Source organism: Hyla sarda, chromosome 10 (genome assembly GCF_029499605.1).
Source record: "Hyla sarda isolate aHylSar1 chromosome 10, aHylSar1.hap1, whole genome shotgun sequence".
In the NCBI taxonomy this organism is placed as follows: domain Eukaryota; kingdom Metazoa; phylum Chordata; class Amphibia; order Anura; family Hylidae; genus Hyla; species Hyla sarda.
In genome coordinates, this window is record NC_079198.1 from 144,962,542 (window position 1) to 144,985,084 (window position 22,543).

At 50.7% G+C, this 22,543-nt stretch overlaps 1 protein-coding gene across 1 annotated transcript in view; it reads left to right on the top strand.

Annotated features, from left to right (window-relative positions):
* LRRC47 (leucine rich repeat containing 47) overlaps window positions 1-22,543 on the top strand; it is a 29,616-nt gene that overhangs the window by 4,196 nt on the left and 2,877 nt on the right. Inside the window, exons 2-6 of the mRNA XM_056544357.1 lie at window positions 2,065-2,523; window positions 4,780-4,896; window positions 10,637-10,752; window positions 17,961-18,063; window positions 18,415-18,504. Coding sequence (XP_056400332.1) covers window positions 2,065-2,523; window positions 4,780-4,896; window positions 10,637-10,752; window positions 17,961-18,063; window positions 18,415-18,504 — 885 coding nt within the window. The remainder of the gene's footprint in view (window positions 1-2,064; window positions 2,524-4,779; window positions 4,897-10,636; window positions 10,753-17,960; window positions 18,064-18,414; window positions 18,505-22,543) is intronic.

Here is a 22,543-nt window from a genome sequence, read left to right on the forward strand (position 1 = left end):
GCGCTGGTTCTCAGACTCCTCTGCTCAAATATTAATGGCCGCTCCACAGTATACAGGCCCAGACTGAGACCAAACCTGTCTGGTGTCCATAGCAACCAATCACAGCTCAGCTCTCAGCCCATAACAGCCAATCACAGCTCAGCTCTCAGCCCATAGCAACCAATCACAGCTCAGCTCATAACAACCAATCACAGCTCAGCTCTCAGCCCATAACAACTAATCACAGCTCAGCTCATAACAACCAATCACAGCTCAGCTCTCAGCCCATAACAACTAATCACAGCTCAGCTCATAGTAACCAATCACAGGTCAGCTCTCCCATAACAACCAATCACAGCTCAGCTCTCAGCCCATAGCAACCAATCACAGCTCAGCTCATAACAACCAATCACAGCTCAGCTCTCAGCCCATAACAACCAATCACAGGTCAGCTCTCCCATAACAACCAATCACAGCTCATCTCTCAGCCCATAGTAACCAATCACAGCTCAGCTCATAGTAACCAATCACAGGTCAGCTCTCCCATAACAACCAATCACAGCTCAGCTCATAACAACCAATCACAGCTCAGCTCTCAGCCCATAGCAACCAATCACAGCTCAGCTCTCAGCCCATAGCAACCAATCACAGCTCAGCTCTCAGCCCATAGCAACCAATCACAGCTCAGCTCTCAGCCCATAGCAACCAATCACAGCTCAGCTCTCAGTCCATAACAACCAATCACAGCTCAGCTCTCAGCCCATAACAACCAATCACAGCTCAGCTATGAACCCATAACAACCAATCACAGCTCAGCTCTCAGTCCATAGCAACCAATCACAGCTCAGCTCTCAGTCCATAACAACCAATCACAGCTCAGCTCTCAGCCCATAACAACCAATCACAGCTCAGCTATGAACCCATAACAACCAATCACAGCTCAGCTCTCAGTCCATAGCAACCAATCACAGCTCAGCTCTCAGCCCATAGCAACCAATCACAGCTCAGCTCTCAGTCCATAACAACCAATCACAGCTCAGCTCTCAGCCCATAACAACCAATCACAGCTCAGCTATGAACCCATAACAACCAATCACAGCTCAGCTCTCAGTCCATAGCAACCAATCACAGCTCAGCTCTCAGTCCATAACAACCAATCACAGCTCAGCTCTCAGCCCATAACAACCAATCACAGCTCAGCTATGAACCCATAACAACCAATCACAGCTCAGCTCTCAGTCCATAGCAACCAATCACAGCTCAGCTCTCAGTCCATAACAACCAATCACAGCTCAGCTCTCAGCCCATAACAACCAATCACAGCTCAGCTATGAACCCATAACAACCAATCACAGCTCAGCTCTCAGTCCATAGCAACCAATCACAGCTCAGCTCTCAGTCCATAACAACCAATCACAGCTCAGCTCTCAGCCCATAACAACCAATCACAGCTCAGCTCTCAGCCCATAACAACCATGGGCTGAGCTGTGATTGGTAACTGAGAGCTGAGCTGTGATTGGTTGCTATGGGCTGAGAGCTGAGCTGTGATTGGTTGTTATGGGTTAACAGCTATGGATACATCAGACAGGTTTTGTCCCAGTAATTTTGATAAATCTGGGATGTTGCGTTTCTATTGGCCAGACATGTATATTGGGCGTGTTCCCACATGTGCTCCGTTATATGGTCACATCAGTGTGCAGGATATGAACTCTATAGGAAAGTTCTACGGTATAAACTACTTCCCAACCAGGGGGCTTCCAGCTAAACTACAACTCCCAGCATGCCCGCACAGGAAACTGATCTATACAAAGATTATTTCCACAAAAAGTAACAAATCGCCAGCATGAAAAAAACTCCCTCACCGTAATGGTATACACAGCTGCTGTTTGTTACAGTGTATCGGTGTAGCAGGCGCACAAATCCCTCTTGCTGACATATGATCGACCATAATAGTTTGTGGCCCTTACCTGCACTGATACATTGTAACAAGCTCCAGCTGTTTACAGGAGACAGGAGGGGAATCCAGTTACTGACAGGAATAGTGAAAACTTGGGGAATAATCGCTATTTAACCCTGTGTTGGCAGAGCCTGGACCTGTCCAATAACCAGCTGACCGAGATCCCGCAGGAGCTGGCCGACTGCCCGAAGCTGAAGGAGATCAACTTCAAGGGCAACAACCTGAAAGATAAGAGGCTGGAGAAGATGGTGAACGGCTGCCAGACCAAGTCCATCCTGGAGTATCTGAGGGCCGGGGGCCGAGGGGGAGGCAAAGGGAAACCCAAGGCGGAGGGCGCAGCCAAGGAGGAGAAGAAGAAGAAGCCGCGGAAACAGAAGAAGGAGATGGGAGAAGAGGAGGAGGACGAGGAGCAGGACGGGCTGAATAAGATGATGCTGAGGATCCTGCACATATCCGAGAACCCAGCAGCCATCACGGTCAGGGTCAGTGCCAGCGTGAAGGACGTCCGGCCGTATATCGTGTGCTGTGTGGTCAGAGGGATGAACCTGAGGCCGGGGAACGCCCTGAAACGCTTCCTCACAGCCCAGGTAATAGAAGAGGGGGGTTATATAATTCCCTGGTGGTCCAGGGTGAAAGAGGGAGGTCTGTATATTATACCCTGGGGGTCCAGGATAGAAAAGAGGGTTATATATAAATCCCTGGTAGTCTAGGGTAGAAGATAAGATATTGTTCCCTGGTGGTCTAGAGTAAAAGAGGGGAGTCTATATACACTGCTCAAAAAACTAAAGGTCTCCCTGCGATAACACATTGTAGATCTGAACTAATCGTATGAAATCCTTTCCTCTTTACATAGTTGAATTCACTGACAACAAAATCACCAAAAATGATCAATGGAAATCATTAACCCCTGGAGGTCTGGATATGGAGTCACCCTCAAAATCATAGAGGAAAACCCCACTACAGGCCGATCCAACTTTATGTAATGTACTTAATACAAGTCCCAATGAGGCTCAGTAGTGTGTGTGGCCTCCACGTGCCCGTATGACCTCCCCGCCTGGGCATGCTCCTGATGAGGTGGAGGATGGTCTCCTGAGGGATGTCCTCCCAGACCTGGACTAAAGCATCCACCAACTCCTGGACAGTCTGTGGTGGAAGGAGCGAGACGTCCCAGATGTGCTCAATCGGATTCAGGGGAACGGGCGGCCAGTGCATAGCATCAATGCCTTCCTCTTGTAGGAACTGCTGACACACTCCAGCCACATGAGGTCTAGCATTGTCTTGTATTAGGAGGAACCCAACCGCATCAGCATATGGTCTCACAAGGGGTCTGAGGATCTCATCTTGTACCTAATGGCAGTCAGGCTACCTCTGGTAACACATGGAGGGCTGTGCGGCTCCCCAAAGAAATGCCACCCCACACCATTACTGACCCACCGCCAAACTGGTCATGCTGGAGGATGTTACAGGCAGCAGAACGTTCTCCATGGCATCTCCAGACTCTGTCACATGTGCTTAGTGTGAACCTGCTTTCATCTGTGAAGAGCACAGGGCGCCAGTGGTGAATTTGCCAATCTTGGTGTTCTCTGGCAAATGCCAAACATCCTGCACGGTGTTGGGCTGTAAACACAACCCCCACCTGTGGACGTCGGGCCCTTATACCACCCTCACGGAGTCTGTTTCTGACCTTCTTGTCACAGCTCGCATTGATGTGCCATCCTGGATGAGCTGCACTACCTGAGCCACTTGTGTGGGTTGTAGACTCCGTCTCATGCTACCACTACAGTGAAAGCACCGCCAGCATTCAAAAGTGACCAAAACATCAGCCAGGAAGCATAGGAACTGAAAAGTGGTCTGTGGTCACCACCTGCAGAACCACTCCTTTATTGGGGATGTCTTGCTAATTGCCTATAATTTCCACGTGTTGTCTGTTCCATGTGAAATTGATTGTCAATCAGTGTTCTTCCTGAGTGGACAGTGGGATCTCACACAAGTGTCAGTGACTTGGAGTTAGTTACATTGTGTTCTTTGTGTTCCCTTTATTTTTTTTGAGCAGTGTATTATATCCTGGGGGGTCTGGAATAGAAAAGAGGGCTAATTATATAAATCCCTGGTAGTCTAGGGTAGAAGTGGATAAGATATTGTTTTCTGGTGGTCTAGGATAGAAAAGGGGGGTTATTTATTATTCCCTGGTGATTTAGGGCAGAAGAAGGGGGATATATATCATTATCTGGGTCCTGGGTAGAAGAGGAGTATTGTGTAGTATTCCCTGGTGGTCTAGGGTAGGAGAGGATGGTTCTATATTATTCCCTGGTGGTCTAGGGTAGGAGAGGATGGTTCTATATTATTCCCTGGTGGTCTAGGGTAGAGAAGAGGAGGTCTACATGTTAGTTCCTGGTTGTCCAATGTGAAAGCCGCTTCATGTTGTATTCCCTGGTGGTCTAGGGTAGCAGGGTAGTGAATAGAATTGACAACGTACTATACAACCTCCACCTTTCCTGTGAAGGCTAAATGTTGGTGACTCTCTTGGTCCTGACTGGCCCCATCCCCTCTGATTAGAAAGGTATAATTCCTAAGGCCGAAATGTGGAGAGGGCAGAAGTGAGTGCTGGGGACCCCTTTAGTGTGAAGTTGGGGGGGGGGGGGGGGGGTTGTGAATTGTGACACTGTTTCTTTTTAGTGTCATGTAGTGGATAGTCCACTGGGTGGCAGCACATGACAGGGTTGTTGTACGGCTCCGGGACATACAGATACAGAAGCAGTTTGGTGATTTCCAGGCGATAGAGGTCATGTGACCAGGATCCGCGCTTTACTCTTCTCAGTTTTCCATCTCCATTTTTTTTCTAGACTAAGCTCCATGACGACCTGTGTGAGAAGAGGACGCTGGCCACCATCGCCACCCATGACCTGCAGCGGGTGAAGGGGCCTTTACTGTACGACGCCAGACCCCCCAAAGAGTTCATGGTGAGTTCAGGTTCGGTTGAGGGGAAAAAAGATTTCACCCGGTGCAGATCCTATTAATTTAGCTTCCTCCTCTGCTGTGGAACTAGAAGTCCCAGGATGTCCTTCAGGGATCTCCTCTCCTTACAATGACGCCACTTCTCTCTGTAGGTCAGGATTGGCGCTGATACTGGGTGGGAGGGATCGGGGAAGAGTCATGAGCTTTATTTTTCTTTATTTATTGCAAAAATGAAAAAAATTTAAATAAAATAAAGTTTGAAAAGTAGATTAAAATATAAAAAGATATTATGAAATAAATTAAAGCAAATAAATTCTCCATCGTTCATATATTTATATACAGTGGGGGGAAAATATTTAGTCAGCCCCCAATTGTACAAGTTCTCCCCCTTATAAAGATGAGACTGTAATTATCTTCATAGGTTATAACCTCAACTATGAGACAGAATGAGAAAAATCCATAAAATCCCATTGTCTGATTATTAAGAATTTATTTACAAATTATGGTGGGAAATAAGTATTTGGTCACCTACAAACAAGTAAGATTTCTGCCTCTCACAGACCTGTAACTTCTCCTTTAAGAGTCTCCTCTGTCCTCCACTCGTTACCTGTATTAATGGCTCCTGTTTGAGGTTATGGACAGGTGTCTCTTATACTGATAACAAGTTCAAACAGTCACACTCCAAACTCCACTATGGGCAAGACCAAAGAGCTGGCGAAGGACACCAGAAACAATTGTAGACCTGCACCAGGCTGGGAAGACTGAATCTGCAATAGACACTCAGCTTGGTGTGAAGAAATCAATTGTGGGAGCAATTATTAGAAAATGGAAGACATACAAGACCACTGATAATCTCCCTTGATCTGGGGCTCCACACAAGATCTCACCCCGTGGTGTCAAAATGATCACAAGAACGGTGAGGAAGAACCCCAGAACCACATGGGGGACCTAGTGAATGACCTGCAGAGAGCTGGGACCAAAGTAACAAAGGCTACCATCAGTAACACACTACACCGCCAGGGACTCACATCATGCAGTGCCAGACGTGTGCCCCTGCTTAAGCCAGTACATGTCCGGGCCCGTCTGAAGTTTGCTAGAGAGCATTTGGATGATCCAGAAGAGGATTAGGAGAATGTCATATGGTCAGATGAAACCAAAGTAGAACTTTTTGGTAACAACTCAACTCGTCGTGTTTGGAGGAGAAAGAATTCTGAGTTGCATCTAAGGAACACCATAACTACTGTGAAGCATGGGGGGGGGTGGTGGAAACATCATGCTTTGGGGCTGTTTTTCAGCAAAGTGACCAGGACGACTGATCCATGTAAAGGAAAGAATGAATGGGGCCATGTACCGTGAGATTTTGAGTGAAAACCTCCTTCCATCAGCAAGGACATTGAAGATGAGACGTGGCTGGGTCTTTCAGCATGACAATGATCCCAAACACACCACCCGGGCAACAAAGAAGTGGCTTCATAAGAAGCATTTCAAGGTCCTGGAGTGGCCTAGCCAGTCTCCAGATCTCAACCCTATAGAAAACCTTTGGAGGGAGTAGAAAGTCTGTGTTGCCCAGTGACAGCCCCAAAACATCACTGCTCTAGAGGAGATCTGCATGGAGGAATGGGCCAAAATACCAGCAACAGTGTGTGAGAACCTTGTGAAGACAGAAAACATGTGACCTCTGTCATTACCAACAAAGGGGATATAACAAAGTATTGAGAGGAACTTTTCTTATTGACCAAATACTTATTTTCCACCATAATTTGCAGATAAATTCTTTAATAATCAGACAATGGGATTGTATGGATTTTTCTCATTCTGTCTCATAGTTGAGGTTATAACCTATGATGGAAATTACAGCCTCATCTTTATAAGGGGGAGAACTTGTACAATTGGGGGATAACTTTTCCCCCCACTGTATATTAATCATTTAAAATAATAATAAAAAATATATAATAAATAAGAAAAAAGAAAATAAATAAAGCAAAAAAAATTTCCATCGTGTGTGTGTGTGTGTATATGTATATATATATATATATATATATATATATATATATATATATATATATAATTATAACCCTGCACCCAGCATCACTCTGTCTGCATAGACCAGTGTTCCCCAACCAGGGTGCCTCCAGCTGTTGCAAGCTAGAACTCCCAGCATGCCCGGACAGCCTGGCTGGAAGATCCTGGCGTAGACACTCAAGCTATTGGTGAGCGGGACGGTCGTGTCCACTCATCCGTTTTCTCACACGTTTCCAGGAAGGATAACAGAGGACACACTGCAGGGATATAGGAACAGACGCTGTAGTCTTGTTGTTGTGCAGGGAAGCGCTGAATGAGACGGCAGCTTCACTTCACTGTAACATCTCCTGTCACTCACTGCGCCCCCTATAGGAGAATTTGAGCAGCGGCTGCAGAGATAAGCGTCGCCCCTCCTGTCACTCATGAAGAATTACAGCACATGGAGCCGCCTGTTGTGGAAACCGTTCTGGATTCTGCCGATTCTCCTTGGGGAATAAACCGGTCCGGTCAGAGGATATAGAGAAGAAATGAGGCGTGAAGATCAGACCCCGGCCTTACCCATGAGCCTCTGCTTCAGTGCTGCCCTGGCTGTGCCGCTCTATAGGAGTCCAGAGTTATAACTACATATATATATATATGACAATCAGGACAGTATTGCACTATATTTCCTGGGCTGCGGTATATGCACGCTTAGCTCAGCTGAGTGTGCATGTGTTTTCCAGTGGAAATAGTTAAAGGGGTACTCCGGTGGGGGGGGGAGGGGGTGTATAATATAATTTTTTTAATCAGCTGGTTCCAGAAAATTAAACAGACTTGTAAATTACAATTCCAATGCAGAGAAAAAGACAGCACAGCAAGCGTCCCATTCACACTGCGGTATCGCTCACCGCTAGGAAAGCACAGCCTAATGGTCCTGCTAGGAAAGCACAGCCTAATGGTCCTGCTAGGAAAGCACAGCCTAATGGTCCTGCTAGGAAAGCACAGTCTAATGGTCCTGCTAGGAAAGCACAGTCTAATGGTCCTGCTAGGAAAGCACAGTCTAATGGTCCTGCTAGGAAAGCACAGTCTAATGGTCCTGCTAGGAAAGCACAGTCTAATGGTCCTGCTAGGAAAGCACAGTCTAATGGTCCTGCTAGGAAAGCACAGTCTAATGGTCCTGCTAGGAAAGCACAGTCTAATGGTCCTGCTAGGAAAGCACAGTCTAATGGTCCTGCTAGGAAAGCACAGTCTAATGGTCCTGCTAGGAAAGCACAGTCTAATGGTCCTGCTAGGAAAGCACAGTCTAATGGTCCTGCTAGGAAAGCACAGTCTAATGGTCCTGCTAGGAAAGCACAGTCTAATGGTCCCGATACAAGGCACAGTCTAATGGTCCTGCTAGGAAAGCACAGTCTAATGGTCCCGATACAAAGCACAGTCTAATGGTCCCGATACAAAGCACAGTCTAATGGTCCCGATACAAAGCACAGTCTAATGGTCCTGCTAGGAAAGCACAGTCTAATGGTCCCGATACAAAGCACAGTCTAATGGTCCTGCTAGGAAAGCACAGTCTAATGGTCCTGCTAGGAAAGCACAGTCTAATGGTCCTGCTAGGAAAGCACAGTCTAATGGTCCTGCTAGGAAAGCACAGTCTAATGGTCCCGATACAAGGCACAGTCTAATGGTCCCGATACAAAGCACAGTCTAATGGTCCCGATACAAAGCACAGTCTAATGGTCCCGATACAAGGCACAGTCTAATGGTCCCGATACAAAGCACAGTCTAATGGTCCCGATACAAAGCACAGTCTAATGGTCCTGATACAAAGCACAGTCTAATGGTCCTGATACAAAGCACAGTCTAATGGTCCTGATACAAAGCACAGTCTAATGGTCCCGATACAAAGCACAGTCTAATGGTCCTGATACAAAGCACAGTCTAATGGTCCCGATACAAAGCACAGTCTAATGGTCCTGATACAAAGCACAGTCTAATGGTCCCGATACAAAGCACAGTCTAATGGTCCTGATACAAAGCACAGTCTAATGGTCCTGATACAAAGTATCTGGTGAGTGTGAACTGTGTCAAATGCTGTCGGTGCTGCACGTGATGGTCAATATCACATCTTCTCCAAAGAATCGGAGCACTCACCTCCAATTTGCGGACACAGATGCAACTTTTATTGAGACTCACAGATTACAGGACATCAGCGGGAGGGCAGGTAGATGGAAGACACAAGCGGGGGGTACAGCACTGTATTGCGCCTTAGCGCTTCGTCAGGCCCCTTTGTAAATTACTTCTATATAAAAATCTTAATCCTTTCAGTACTTATCAGCTGCTGAATGCTCCACAGGAAGTTGTGTAGTTCTTTCTAGTCTGACCACAGTGCTCTCTGCTGCCACCTCTGTCCATGTCAGGAACTGTCCAGAGGAGGAGCAAATCCCCATAGCAAACCTCTCCTTCTCTGGACAGTTCCTGACATGGACAGAGGTGGCAGCAGAGAGCACTGTGGTCAGATTGGAAAGAACTACACAACTTCCTGTGGAGCATACAGCATACAGATTTTGAAATAGAAGTCATTTACAAATCTGTTAAACTTTGTGCACATGGCGGAATATCCGTATAGAATTCTGCATGAATATTCCGCGGCAGCAACATCTGCCATTTCCATCTCAGACAGCGCATTTTCAAGGGGTCCTAGGGCCGGCATGTTCATGTGGCGCATTTTCAAGGGGTCCTAGGGCCGGCATGTTCATGTGGCGCATTTTCAAGGGGTCCTAGGGCCGGCATGTTCATGTGGCGCATTTTCAAGGGGTCCTAGGGCCGGCATGTTCATGTGGCGCATTTTCGAGGGGTCCTAGGGCCGGCATGTTCATGTGGCGCATTTTCGAGGGGTCCTAGGGCCGGCATGTTCATGTGGCGCATTTTCGAGGGGTCCTAGGGCCGGCATGTTCATGTGGCGCATTTTCGAGGGGTCCTAGGGCCGGCATGTTCATGTGGCGCATTTTCGAGGGGTCCTAGGGCCGGCATGTTCATGTGGCGCATTTTCGAGGGGTCCTAGGGCCGGCATGTTCATGTGGCGCTCGGCTGTCTGTGGAATGTCCGCATGACATAACATATAGAAGGGCTCTGCTGTGCTGGTCTCGGGGCGCGCAGTATGGCAGCCCCCCCTCTCTCTCCCGCACTCATCAAAGGGGCAGTAAATTACTAGTGCCCCCTAGTGGCTGGATTCCTGTGAGGTTGAGATGTTGTGACCTGTATGGAGGCGCAATGACTCGGGGATCGTATTACTGGGATGTTGTGTCTGTTTGGGGGTTTTATTATTATTTATTATTATTACTTATTACTATTATGAGTATTGTTACTCTTATTATTACTATTGTCATTATTATTTTTTGTAGTATTGTGGCTCAGTAAATCCCTCCCCAGTGTTTGGCCGGCGGCCCCTGATCCCTGCGCACGTCCTCACCGCGCCGCTCCTGTGTGTAGATAATCCGCCATTGTGCAGCCCTAATCCCCCGGCCGGGTGGTTAATGTTTTACCGCGCTGAACATTCGTCTGGCTTAGTCGCTGTCATCAGACGCACGTAGTCAGGTGTCACCGCAGCCAGAACGCTGAGGAGAGACGAATGACGAGGGGGATGGGGGGCTCTGTGGCTTTCTTGGGGCATGCTGGGAGTTGTAGTTCTGCCACAAGTTGGAGACACGGCTGTCACTCATCGGCTGTGTCCTGTCTTTTCTATTACAGATCGTCCCATTGAATCGTAAAGAGATCGACGCCAAAGAGCTTGTGCGGCAGCTGCAGTTCGAGGCGGAGGAGCAGCGGAAGCAGAAGAAGCGGCAGAACGTGTCCGGACTCCACAAGTGAGTGCCACGCTTAACTCCTCCCCGTCAGGAGGGGCACACGGAGATGCCATCTGAGGGCGCCCACCCATATATAGATATATATGATATAATAATAATTGCTATCCTTATTATTACACCAGCTGAGTACCCGGCGTTGCCCGGTTTTTCCTTCCTAATCCTTGTTGGGGAGGAAAATAAACAAAGGAGGAAACTTTTGACTTCATATCCCGACCTCCTATCCCGTCCTCCTATCCCGTCCTCCTATCCCGTCCTCCTATCCCGTCCTCCTATCCCGTCCTCCTTTCCCGTCCTCCTTTCCCGTCCTCCTTTCCCGTCCTCCTTTCCCGTCCTCCTATCCCGTCCTCCTTTCCCGTCCATCTATTATGTCCTCCTTTCCCGTCCTCCTTTCCCGTCCATCTATTATGTCCTCCTTTCCTGTCCTCCTATCCTGTCCTCCTATCCTGCCCTCCTTTCCTGTCCTCCTTTCCCGACCTCCTATCCCGTCCTCCTTTCCCGTCCTCCTATCCCGACCCGTAATATGTGACCAGGTATTGAAATATCTCCAGCCGTACGGAAGTTATGTGAGGACATACATTTCCCATTGATTTGCATGGGACTTTAAACAATAACCCCGACCCTCACAAATGGGGGTAGTTGAGGGTTAAATTAACTATCCTATATTTTAAGTGGACATATAAGTAACATGTGACCAAGTATTATGGAAATATCTCCAGCCGTACGGAAGTTCTGCAGTAACATATATTTCCCATAGACTTGTATAGGACTTTAAACATAAACCCCGCCCCTGGCAAATGGGAGTGAGTAAGGGTTAAATCACCGATCCTATGTTTGTTGGTGACATATAAGTAACATGTGCCAAGTGTAATGGTAATATCTACAGCCGTGTGGACGTGATGCTGGAACATATATATATATATACACATGTATACACACATATATACATACATATACATACACACACATATACTGTATATACACACACATACACACATACATACACACATACATACACACATATATACACACACGTTGAGTTTTATATATATAGATTATTAGTAGTAGTATTTTTATTAATAATAATTGTATTTGTATTTATTTTTAATGAAAATAACAGTATTAATTAAAGTAATCATAGTAATTATTACATTATTATTAATTATGATTACATTGTTAATGACAATATTTTTGTTTTTATTAAAATGTAATTTTTTTCATGAATGATATAATATAACATGAGATATATATATTAGCATGTCTTGTGAATATGTAGGTGTCCAGAGCGGAATACTCCTTTAATGATAGAATACATGGGGTTAATAATGTAATAATTAAAATAAAAAACACATACCGGTATGTGTATATATAAAAATGTTTTTATTTTTATTTTTTTATTATTACTTTATTAACCCCAGATATTCCATCATTAAAGGAGTATACCGCATATATATTTTTATATATATCTGGGCCCCCACCCATCCCAATATGGAGGACCCCCTGCCCCCGATAAGAGACGATCAGGAAGCAGACACACGGCCCTGTATACTGTATTACATTATTACCATTAACTTAATTGGAAGTTGAGTAAAAAGTGAAGTCAATGGGAGTTACACAAAATGCCGGACTCTATTGTGGCGCAGGTAGAGCTGCAGCGGTTGCATAGTCGCCATGACAACATGTATATACCGATGCCGTGTCTGTACCGGAGGACATCATGTATATAGCGCTGCCGTGTCTGTACCCGTGGACATCGTGTATATAGCGCTGCCGTGTCTGTACCCGGGGACATCGTGTATATAGCGCTGCCGTGTCTGTACCCGTGGACATCGTGTATATAGCGCTGCCGTGTCTGTACCCGGGGACATCGTGTATATACCGCTGCCGTGTCTGTACCCGTGGACATCGTGTATATACCGCTGCCGTGTCTGTACCCTTGGACATCGTGTATATAGCGCTGCCGTGTCTGTACCCGTGGACATCGTGTATATAGCGCTGCCGTGTCTGTACCCGTGGACATCGTGTATATAGCGCTGCCGTGTCTGTACCCGTGGACATCGTGTATATACCGCTGCCGTGTCTGTACCCGTGGACATCATGTATATAGCGCTGCCGTGTCTGTACCCGTGGACATCATGTATATAGCGCTGCCGTGTCTGTACCCGTGGACATCGTGTATATAGCGCTGCCGTGTCTGTACCCGTGGACATCGTGTATATAGCGCTGCCGTGTCTGTACCCGTGGACATCAGTATATAGCGCTGCCGTGTCTGTACCCGTGGACATCGTGTATATACTGCTGCCGTGTCTGTACCCGTGGACATCGTGTATATACCGCTGCCGTGTCTGTACCCGTGGACATCGTGTATATACCGCTGCCGTGTCTGTACCCGTGGACATCGTGTATATAGCGCTGCCGTGTCTGTACCCGTGGACATCGTGTATATACCGCTGCCGTGTCTGTACCCGTGGACATCGTGTATATACCGCTGCCGTGTCTGTACCCGTGGACATCGTGTATATACCGCTGCCGTGTCTGTACCCGTGGACATCGTGTATATAGCGCTGCCGTGTCTGTACCCGTGGACATCGTGTATATAGCGCTGCCGTGTCTGTACCCGTGGACATCGTGTATATACCGCTGCCGTGTCTGTACCCTTGGACATCGTGTATATAGCGCTGCCGTGTCTGTACCCGTGGACATCGTGTATATAGCGCTGCCGTGTCTGTACCCGTGGACATCGTGTATATACCGCTGCCGTGTCTGTACCCGTGGACATCATGTATATAGCGCTGCCGTGTCTGTACCCGTGGACATCGTGTATATAGCGCTGCCGTGTCTGTACCCGTGGACATCGTGTATATACCGCTGCCGTGTCTGTACCCGTGGACATCATGTATATAGCGCTGCCGTGTCTGTACCCGTGGACATCGTGTATATACCGCTGCCGTGTCTGTACCCGTGGACATCGTGTATATAGCGCTGCCGTGTCTGTACCCGTGGACATCGTGTATATAGCGCTGCCGTGTCTGTACCCGTGGACATCGTGTATATAGCGCTGCCGTGTCTGTACCCGTGGACATCGTGTATATACTGCTGCCGTGTCTGTATCCGTGGACATCGTGTATATACCGCTGCCGTGTCTGTACCCGTGGACATCGTGTATATACCGCTGCCGTGTCTGTACCCGTGGACATCGTGTATATACCGCTGCCGTGTCTGTACCCGTGGACATCGTGTATATACTGCTGCCGTGTCTGTACCCGTGGACATCGTGTATATACCGCTGCCGTGTCTGTACCCGTGGACATCGTGTATATAGCGCTGCCGTGTCTGTACCCGTGGACATCGTGTATATACCGCTGCCGTGTCTGTACCCGTGGACATCGTGTATATAGCGCTGCCGTGTCTGTACCCGTGGACATCGTGTATATACCGCTGCCGTGTCTGTACCCGTGGACATCGTGTATATAGCGCTGCCGTGTCTGTACCCGTGGACATCGTGTATATACCGCTGCCGTGTCTGTACCCGTGGACATCGTGTATATACCGCTGCCGTGTCTGTACCCGTGGACATCGTGTATATAGCGCTGCCGTGTCTGTACCCGTGGACATCGTGTATATAGCGCTGCCGTGTCTGTACCCGTGGACATCGTGTATATAGCGCTGCCGTGTCTGTACCCGTGGACATCGTGTATATAGCGCTGCCGTGTCTGTACCCGTGGACATCATGGAGGGATGGAGACCCCCATGCAGAATGCACTTTGTTATCCAGAGCAGTGTTTCCCAACCAGGGTGCCTCCAGCTGTTGCAAAACTACAACTCCCAGCAACAGCTTTTTTTAGTTTTGCAACAGCTGGAGGCACCCTGGTTGGGAAACACTAATGCAGAAAATGAGTAGTAGTGGCCCCTTATTATATTGACTTTATTGCACATATTCTATGTAGGAGCCGATGGTTTTGCTGTGATCCGTTACCTAGTGAAAAGAATTGCGCAGCTCGGATACGTAGCCTCTTCAGACGAGCCGTGACCTGATGGCCTCACAGGCAGCGCGGTGTTTGTCCTGTTTGGCATTCGCCCTCCTCAGAGACTCTTCATGTATTGTCCTCGGAGCGGTCGGCTCAGTTCACACTGGTGAATGGCGCAGGTGTCTCCTCGCCGTCTCTTACATAATCCTCCCGTCTTCTCAAGGATGAGATTCCTGGCAGACGAGACCGCGGGTCCGGCCGGGAGACATTGTGTGCAGCGGGGGAGGGAGGGCCGATCCCACCTGTATAACATTACTAATCCGGGGGAAGCTGATCGGATAACGCAGAGAGGATCGGGGGTGTGGGGGGGGTAGGGGTTCTGGACTCAGGAGGCGTCTGCTCGGCCACTTGCATTTCTGCCCCCCCACACATGCACACTCAGCTTGGCCGAGTGTTCACGTGTCCTGATTGGGCAGATGGGAATAAGCAGCTCCCAGACATCTCTTCCTTCCACATACACATGCACGCTCCGCCATCTCTGCCTTCCACATGCACGCTCCACCATCTCTGCCTTCCACATGCACGCTCCACCATCTCTGCCTTCCACATGCACGCTCCGCCATCTCTGCCTTCCACATGCACGCTCCGCCATCTCTGCCTTCCACATGCACGCTCCGCCATCTCTGCCTTCCACATGCACGCTCCGCCATCTCTGCCTTCCACATGCACGCTCTGCCATCTCTGCCTTCCACATGCACGCTCCGCCATCTCTGCCTTCCACATGCACGCTCCGCCATCTCTGCCTTCCACATGCACGCTCTGCCATCTCTGCCTTCCACATGCACGCTCTGCCATCTCTTCCTTCCACATGCACGCTCCGCCATCTCTGCCTTCCACATGCACGCTCTGCCCTCTCTGCCTTGCACATGCACGCTCCGCCATCTCTTCCTTCCACATACACATGCACGCTCCGCCATCTCTGCCTTCCACATGCACGCTCTGCCCTCTCTGCCTTGCACATGCACGCTCCGCCATCTCTGCCTTCCACATGCACGCTCCGCCATCTCTGCCTTCCACATGCACGCTCCGCCATCTCTGCCTTCCACATGCACGCTCCGCCATCTCTGCCTTCCACATGCACGCTCCGCCATCTCTGCCTTCCACATGCACGCTCCGCCATCTCTGCCTTCCACATGCACGCTCCGCCATCTCTGCCTTCCACATGCACGCTCTGTCATCTCTGCCTTCCACATGCACGCTCTGCCATCTCTTCCTTCCACATACACATGCACGCTCCGCCATCTCTGCCTTCCACATGCACGCTCTGCCCTCTCTGCCTTGCACATGCACGCTCCGCCATCTCTGCCTTGCACATGCACGCTCCGCCATCTCTGCCTTCCACATGCACGCTCCGCCATCTCTGCCTTCCACATGCACGCTCCGCCATCTCTGCCTTCCACATGCACGCTCCGCCATCTCTGCCTTCCACATGCACGCTCCGCCATCTCTGCCTTCCACATGCACGCTCTGCCATCTCTGCCTTCCACATGCACGCTCTGCCATCTCTTCCTTCCACATACACATGCACGCTCCGCCATCTCTGCCTTCCACATGCACGCTCTGCCCTCTCTGCCTTGCACATGCACGCTCCGCCATCTCTGCCTTGCACATGCACGCTCCGCCATCTCTGCCTTCCACATGCACGCTCCGCCATCTCTGCCTTCCACATGCACGCTCCGCCATCTCTGCCTTCCACATGCACGCTCCGCCATCTCTGCCTTCCACATGCACGCTCCGCCATCTCTGCCTTCCACATGCACGCTCTGCCCTCTCTGCCTTGCACATGCACGCTCCGCCATCTCTGCCTTCCACATGCACGCTCCGCCATCTCTGCCTTCCACATGCACGCTCCGCCATCTCTGCCTTCCACATGCACGCTCCGCCATCTCTGCCTTCCACATGCACGCTCTGCCATCTCTTCCTTCCACATACACATGCACGCTCCGCCATCTCTGCCTTCCACATGCACGCTCTGCCCTCTCTGCCTTCCACATGCACGCTCCGCCCTCTCTGCCTTGCACATGCACGCTCCGCCCTCTCTGCCTTCCACATGCACGCTCCGCCATCTCTGCCTTCCACATGCACGCTCCGCCCTCTCTGCCTTCCACATGCACGCTCCGCCATCTCTGCCTTACACATTCAAGCTCCGCCCTCTCTGTCTTCCACATGCACGCTCCGCCATCTCTGCCTTCCACATACACATGCACGCTCCGCCATCTCTGCCTTCCACATACACATGCACGCTCCGCCCTCTCTGCCTTCCACATGCACGCTCTGCCATCTCTGCCTTCCACATACATGCACGCTCCGCCATCTCTGCCTTCCACATACATGCACGCTCCGCCATCTCTGCCTTCCACATACACATGCACGCTCCGCCCTCTCTGCCTTCCACATGCACGCTCCGCCCTCTCTGCCTTCCACATGCACGCTCCGCCCTCTCTGCCTTCCACATGCACGCTCCGCCCTCTCTGCCTTCCACATGCACGCTCCGCCCTCTCTGCCTTCCACATGCACGCTCCGCCCTCTCTGCCTTCCACATGCACGCTCCGCCCTCTCTGCCTTCCACATGCACGCTCCGCCATCTCTGCCTTCCACATGCACGCTCCGCCCTCTCTGCCTTCCACATGCACGCTCCGCCCTCTCTGCCTTCCACATGCACGCTCCGCCCTCTCTGCCTTCCACATGCACGCTCCGCCATCTCTACCTTCCACATACACGTGCACGCTCCGCCATTTCTGCCTTCCATACAGACTCTGTGGGCTCCTTTGTTAGATCTAGTGCGGCATTTCCCAACCAGTATTGCAAAAGTACAACTCCCAGCATGCCCGGACCAGCTGGAAGTTGTAGCTTTGCAACTGCTGGAGGCACATTGGTTGGGAAACATTGAACTAGAGGGATGTCTGGTAATGTATCCCATAATGATAATAATGTATCTGATAATGTATCCCATAATGATAATGTATCCCAGAATAATAATAATGTATCCCATAATAATGTATCCCATAATGATAATAATGTATCCCATAATGTCTAATGAAATGCCGTTCAGCCGCAGCGTCCTCTAGCGCTCGTTGTATTTAGCCCCCCAGTGGTGAGCAGCTGTACTGCATGGCGCTCTCATCTATACATGTTACGGGGTATCCGGAGGGGGTGATAGTCACATGTTCCTCTGTTCTCCAGGTACCTTCATATATTGGACGGTAAAGAGAATTACCCGTGTTTGGTAGATGCCGAAAACACCGTCATCTCCTTCCCACCAATCACAAACAGCGACAAGACCAAGGTAGGTTGTAGTTATTTCTGTTGTATTTGGGGCTGTAGGGTCACATGGGGTCGCGCTGAATCACGGTGGATAACGGGGAACGCGGCGCAGGCGTTACTCAGACCCCACAGTCACCGTCCAATGTGGATGCGCAGTAGTGATGCAGCGCGGCTCAGCGATATCTGGTCATGTGACCTCTGTCCTGAGGTTAGGATCCCCCCCCCCCCCCCCTTACATATACTTATCTCCTATCCTATGGATTACATTGTATATTATCTGTGTGATACCTGTGTATGGGGTGGAGTGCCCCTTTAATAGTGAAGTCGCTCTGCACTGATCCTGTGTAATTAATAATTCTGATTATTTTCCCAGATCATTAAATCCACCCGGGACCTTCTCCTGGAGGTGACCAGTCCCTGCGGGCTGCAGACCTGTAAAGATGTCATGGACGCCCTGATCACGGTGAGTCTCCGCTGATCGCCTCCGCTGATCGCCTCCGCTGATCGCCTCCGCTGATCGCCTCCGCTGATCGCCTCCGCTGATCGCCTCCGCTGATCGCCTCCGCTGATCGCCTCCGCTGATCGCCTCCGCTTCACTAAATTCTGTTCATCAGTTTACATTGATTTATTGGGAAGAAATAGTCAATACTGCTACAATTCGGTTCCTCAGCTGCTGCAGAACCTCATAATATACACCCCCAGCTGCTGCAGAACCTCATATTACACACACCCCAGCTGCTGCAGAACCTCATATTACACACACCCCAGCTGCTGCAGAACCTCATATTATGCTACCCCCAGATGCTGCGGAACCTCATAATGCACACACCCCAGCTGCTGCAGAACCTCATATTACACCCCCCCCCCCCCCCAGCTGCTCGTGTAGCATATAATACGCACCTGGGCTGCGGAACCTCATAATGCACACACCCCAGCTGCTGCAGAACCTCATATTACACCCCCCCAGCAGCTCGTGTAGCATATAATACGCACCTGGGCTGCGGAACCTCAAACCATTGTGTATTATAGGGTCCCCGCTCTGTTCTCATATAAACGCTGCGTAAATCATGTGATCCCCCCCCCCCCCCCCCCCTTTACATGGCGGCTGCACTGCGGGGGTCGTGTCCTGTCGGAGCCGCGATCATCTGACTCCTCAGTCCTGGAGACTATATAAGGCGGCCATCTTGAAGGACGTTCATGTTCTCTTGTTTTCGCCATCTGATCCGTTTGCTGTGCGCGGGATCGGGGCGGAGGACTCTTTGTTTTCACTTGTTCGGAGCTGTATCTCGGTACAATGTGTTAGTTATTTTTGGATGCAATGGCTTTAATGGAAATAGTAGACTGTGTGCGCAGCGTGTAATTCCATCCCCTCTGATATACGGTCACGTGCGGCCGGCGCCCAGATCTGTGACTAGTGATGATCAGTGGAAGTGAGAGGAACATCTGCCATTACAGGAAGAGCGTGTCACCCATCTTTCCCGGCTCCTGATTGGCTGATACCTTAGTTCTCCGTCTCTGTGGGATCTCGCTGATTGTTTTAGGGAAAGTTCACACTACAGAATTTACACACAAATTCCACGCCAAGTGTGAACACGTCTGTAGTCAAATGTACAAGCGTCTATTGAGAGTCCATATTGGAGTTCGGTCCCTTATTTTGGAGGATTCGTGTATCAGCCGGAGCGGAGGGTCCAGAGGACCCCACAAGGCACATAAAGAGAAGGTGTAATGCTTAATTTCCCCTGCGGGGGCGCTGCGCAGCCATCACAGATCTGATCGATCGGCACCAGACATCTGGATATTTTTGTGATCAGGTTACCATTGCTAAAGTAAAAATAACTGCGCAGTGGAGTGCCCCTTTAACCCTTTGCTGTCATTTGTTGTACATGTTAATGCTTGGAAGATTGGATGGATGAGGCTGCAGAAAGAGTTGTATTTTCCTAGAAGCAGCACCACCCGTGTCCTCAGGTTGTGTCTGGTATTGCAGTCTATAAAATAAACCTGGGTCATACTGCAGATGAGAGCGCTGTGGTGTCCAGGGGGAGGCGGCCATTATACTGCAGATGAGAGCGCTGTGGTGTCCAGGGGGAGGCGGCCATTATACTGCAGATGAGAGCGCTGTGGTGTCCAGGGGGAGGCGGCCATTATACTGCAGATGAGAGCGCTGTGGTGTCCAGGGGGAGGCGGCCATTATACTGCAGATGAGAGCGCTGTGGTGTCTAGGGGGAGGCGGCCATTATACTGCAGATGAGAGCGCTGTGGTGTCCAGGGGGAGGCGGCCATTATACTGCAGATGAGAGCGCTGTGGTGTCCAGGGGGAGGCGGCCATTATACTGCAGATGAGAGCGCTGTGGTGTCCAGGGGGAGGCTATTGTACTGCAGATGAGAGCGCTGTGGTGTCCAGGGGGAGGCTATTGTACTGCAGATGAGAGCGCTGTGGTGTCCAGGGGGAGGCTATTGTACTGCAGATGAGAGCGCTGTGGTGTCCAGGGGGAGGCGGCCATTATACTGCAGATGAGAGCGCTGTGGTGTCCAGGGGGAGGCTATTGTACTGCAGATGAGAGTGCTGTGGTGTCCAGGGGGAGGCGGCCATTATACTGCAGATGAGAGTGCTGTGGTGTCCAGGGGGAGGCGGGCATTATACTGCAGATGAGAGCGCTGTGGTGTCCAGGAGGAGGCTATTGTACTGCAGATGAGAGCGCTGTGGTGTCCAGTGGGAGGCAGCTGTAATACTACAGAGGAGAGCGCTGTGGTGTCCAGGGGGAGGCGGCTATAATACTACAGAGGAGAGCGCTGTGGTGTCCAGGGGGAGGCAGCTGTAATACTACAGAGGAGAGCGCTGTGGTGTCCAGGGGGAGGCGGCTATAATACTACAGAGGAGAGCGCTGTGGTGTCCAGGGGGAGGCGGCTATAATACTACAGATGAGAGCACTATGGTGTCCACAGGGAGGCGGCTATAATACTACAGATGAGAGCACTGTGGTGTCCAGGAGGAGGAGGCCATCATAGTGCAGATGAGAGCGCTGTGGTGTCCAGGGGGAGGCGGCTATAATACTACAGATGAGGGCACTATGGTGTCCAGGAGGAGGAGGCCATTATACTGCAGATGAGAGCGCTGTGGTGTCCAGGAGGAGGCTATTGTACTGCAGATGAGAGCGCTGTGGTGTCCAGGGGGAGGCGGCTATAATACTACAGAGGAGAGCGCTGTGGTGTCCAGGGGGAGGCGGCTATAATACTACAGAGGAGAGCACTATGGTGTCCACAGGGAGGCGGCTATAATACTATAGATGAGAGCACTGTGGTGTCCAGGAGGAGGAGGCCATCATAGTGCAGATGAGAGCGCTGTGGTGTCCAGGGGGAGGCGGCTATAATACTACAGATGAGGGCACTATGGTGTCCAGGAGGAGGAGGCCATCATAGTGCAGATGAGAGCACTGTGGTGTCCAGGGGGAGGCGGCTATAATACTACAGAGGAGAGCGCTGTGGTGTCCAGGGGGAGGCGGCCATTATACTGCAGACGAGAGCGCTGTGGTGTCCAGGGGGAGGTGGCCATTATACTGCAGACGAGAGCGCTGTGGTGTCCAGGGGGAGGAGGCCATTATACTGCAAATGAGAGCGCTGTGGTGTCCAGGGGGAGGCGGCCATTATACTGCAGTTGAGAGCGCTGTGGTGTCCAGGGGGAGGCGGCCATTATACTGCAGATGAGAGCGCTGTGGTGTCCAGGGGGAGGCGGCCATTATACTGCAGACGAGAGCGCTGCGGTGTCCAGGGGGGGGGGGCAGTCATCATACTGCAGACAAGGGCGCTGTGGTGTCCAGGGGGAGGCGGCCATTATACTGCAGATGAGAGCACTGTGGTATCCAGGGGGAGGCGGCCATTATACTGCAGATGAGAGCGCTGTGGTGTCCAGGGGGAGGCTATTGTACTGCAGATGAGAGCGCTGTGGTGTCCAGGGGGAGGCGGCCATTATACTGCAGATGAGAGCGCTGTGGTGTCCAGGGGGAGGTGGCCATTATACTGCAGATGAGAGCGCTGTGGTGTCCAGGGGGAGGCGGCCATTATACTGCAGACGAGAGCGCTGCGGTGTCCAGGGGGGGGGGGGGGGGCAGTCATCATACTGCAGACAAGGGCGCTGTGGTGTCCAGGGGGAGGCGGCCATTATACTGCAGATGAGAGCACTGTGGTATCCAGGGGGAGGCGGCCATTATACTGCAGATGAGAGCGCTGTGGTGTCCAGGGGGAGGCTATTGTACTGCAGATGAGAGCGCTGTGGTGTCCAGGGGGAGGCGGCCGTTATACTGCAGATGAGAGCGCTGTGGTGTCCAGGGGGAGGTGGCCATTATACTGCAGATGAGAGCGCTGTGGTGTCCAGGGGGAGGCGGCCATTATACTGCAGATGAGAGCGCTGTGGTGTCCAGGGGGAGGCGGCCATTATACTGCAGTTGACAGCGCTGTGGTGTCCAGGGGGAGGAGGCCATTATACTGCAAATGAGAGCGCTGTGGTG